The sequence below is a fragment of the Gavialis gangeticus genome, unplaced genomic scaffold, assembly GCF_001723915.1.
Source record: "Gavialis gangeticus isolate Ggan-Ray unplaced genomic scaffold, GavGan_comp1, whole genome shotgun sequence".
Classification (NCBI taxonomy): Eukaryota; Metazoa; Chordata; order Crocodylia; family Gavialidae; genus Gavialis; species Gavialis gangeticus.
This window is the reverse complement of record NW_017728957.1, coordinates 552,386-554,357: the sequence shown is the minus strand read 5'-3', so window position 1 is coordinate 554,357 and position 1,972 is coordinate 552,386. Positions and strand designations below refer to the sequence as shown.

Sequence of the window (1,972 nt, the reverse complement as noted above, 5' to 3'; positions counted from 1 at the left end):
GTGCTCATGTCATTAAAGACAGAATTGCACTGTGTTGCTCCCACACGGGCCAGTTTTAGCCAGATGCAATTTCCCATCACTCAGTAATGCTGCAGACAAATATCCATAGAAAATGAGTTTTGGAAGGGACCTCAGGAGATCATCTAATCCAGAGGTTCCCAAGCCCCAGGCCGTGGCCCAGTACTAGTCCGCAGGAGGGCTGGCTGCCGGACTGGAAGCCTGGAAGTGACCGGCATACTGCGGATCGGCAGCTAACCCTTTTTTATACTGAGTATAACCTTTTTATACTGAGTATAAAAAAGGGTTGGCTGCCAGTCCGCAGTATGCCGGTCACTTTTAGTCTGCAGCATGCTGGTCTGTAGCTTGCCAGACCGCAGTCACTTCCTGTCCGCGGTCTAAGAAGGTTGGAAACCACCGAAGTTCAACAAGTCTGTCTTGTTCCAACTATTACATAGCCAAGGATCAGGAAAAGTCACGCTTTACCCTCTACCGAAGCTCTTCCAAAGGATTGCTTTGCTTGCATTTTTTTAAAGGTTTAAACATACGTGGTAATATGTTATGCACTAGCCTGAACGTCTACAAAGATGTTAAGCCTTTGTAATCGGCTTAAGTATTGTTACAACATCACTTAATGGTATTGTTACAAAACCAATGACGTAAGGGTAGGTCCTTATACCATCAGCTTCACAAAAGCTGTCCGAAGAGTCGTCATGCTGGGTCCACTGGAGCATAGCCTTCTGGGCTTCCTCACTGCAAGGGATAAAGCGGCATCATTTTAGAGCGGGTCAGGAGTAAGTTTCTTCAAGACAATCTTAACTTTAATGGCTTGAAGCTGCAGCAAAGGAGGTTTTGATTGGGTATCAGGGAAAAGTTCTTCACTGCCAGAAGAGTGAGGCAGTGGAACGGATGCCTGGGGAAGTTACGGACTCTTCATCACTGGAGGTGTCTGAGGAGAGGCTAGACAGCCACTGCCGAGGCACAGCTCCATCTGTATTTTACTCTGGATATTTTCCGTACTTCTAGGCTTTGCTCGTTGCCACATGGGGCTCAGAGGGATTTTTTTCCCCCTCCTGCTGCTACACGTTTCAGGATTTTTTTTTTTTAAGCGTTCCTCAGGGGCATTGGGTGTTGGCTGCAACCACAGCTGGGAATTTTGACTGAGCTGTGCCAATGCTCCCACTTTCCAGGGACTTAAACCCGGGGCTTTCCAAGTAGAAGGTCTTGCCCCTCCACTCAGGGTCAGACCAATGGCGTATTTGAGGTCAGGAAGGAATCTGACCCCATAGTCAGACTGGTACAGACTGGGGGGATTTTTGCCTTCCTCTGTAGCAGGTGGCACAGCCTCCGCCTGGGGTATCTTGAGTGTATTTTAACAACCTCTGCAGCAGCCACTGTGATCCCCCTGCTTTAATTGTGGCAGATTAGGGTGTTATGTCTTGCACTGTGTCAGGACTGACTGTGTGGTTTTGCTAGGAGATTAGACAATCACAGAATCATAGAAAATGAGGGTTGAAGGGACCTGAGGAGGTCACATCTAGTCCAACCCCCTGCTCCAAGCAGGACCAGCCCTAACTACACCATTCCAGCCAAGGCTTTGTCTAGCCAGGTCTTAAAAACCTCCAAGGATGGAGATTGCACCACCTCTCTGGGTAACTTGTTCCAGTGTTTTACTACCCTTCTAGTGAGAAAATTCTTCCCAATAACCAACCTCAGCTTCCCTTACTGCAACTGGAGCCCATTGCTCCTTGTTTTGCCTTCTGCCCCACTGAGATCAGTCCAGCTCCATCCTCTTTGCAACCCCTGCAAGGAGTTGAAGGCTGCTATCAAATCCCCCTCAGTCTTCTCTGATGCAAAATAGATTGGTATGGACATGACTGATCCTGCCTCAGGCAGGGGGTCAGTCTAGATGTGACCTCTCAAGGTCTGTTCCAGCCCTGCATCTCTATGACTCTATAATTTATGGAGGGGAAAA

At 48.3% G+C, this 1,972-nt stretch overlaps 1 protein-coding gene across 1 annotated transcript in view; it reads right to left on the bottom strand.

Moving 5' to 3' along the window:
• Nucleotides 1-1,972, bottom strand: part of ERO1A (endoplasmic reticulum oxidoreductase 1 alpha) — a 39,458-nt gene that overhangs the window by 21,512 nt on the left and 15,974 nt on the right. The window contains exon 7 of the mRNA XM_019501219.1: nucleotides 677-750. Coding sequence (XP_019356764.1) covers nucleotides 677-750 — 74 coding nt within the window. The remainder of the gene's footprint in view (nucleotides 1-676; nucleotides 751-1,972) is intronic.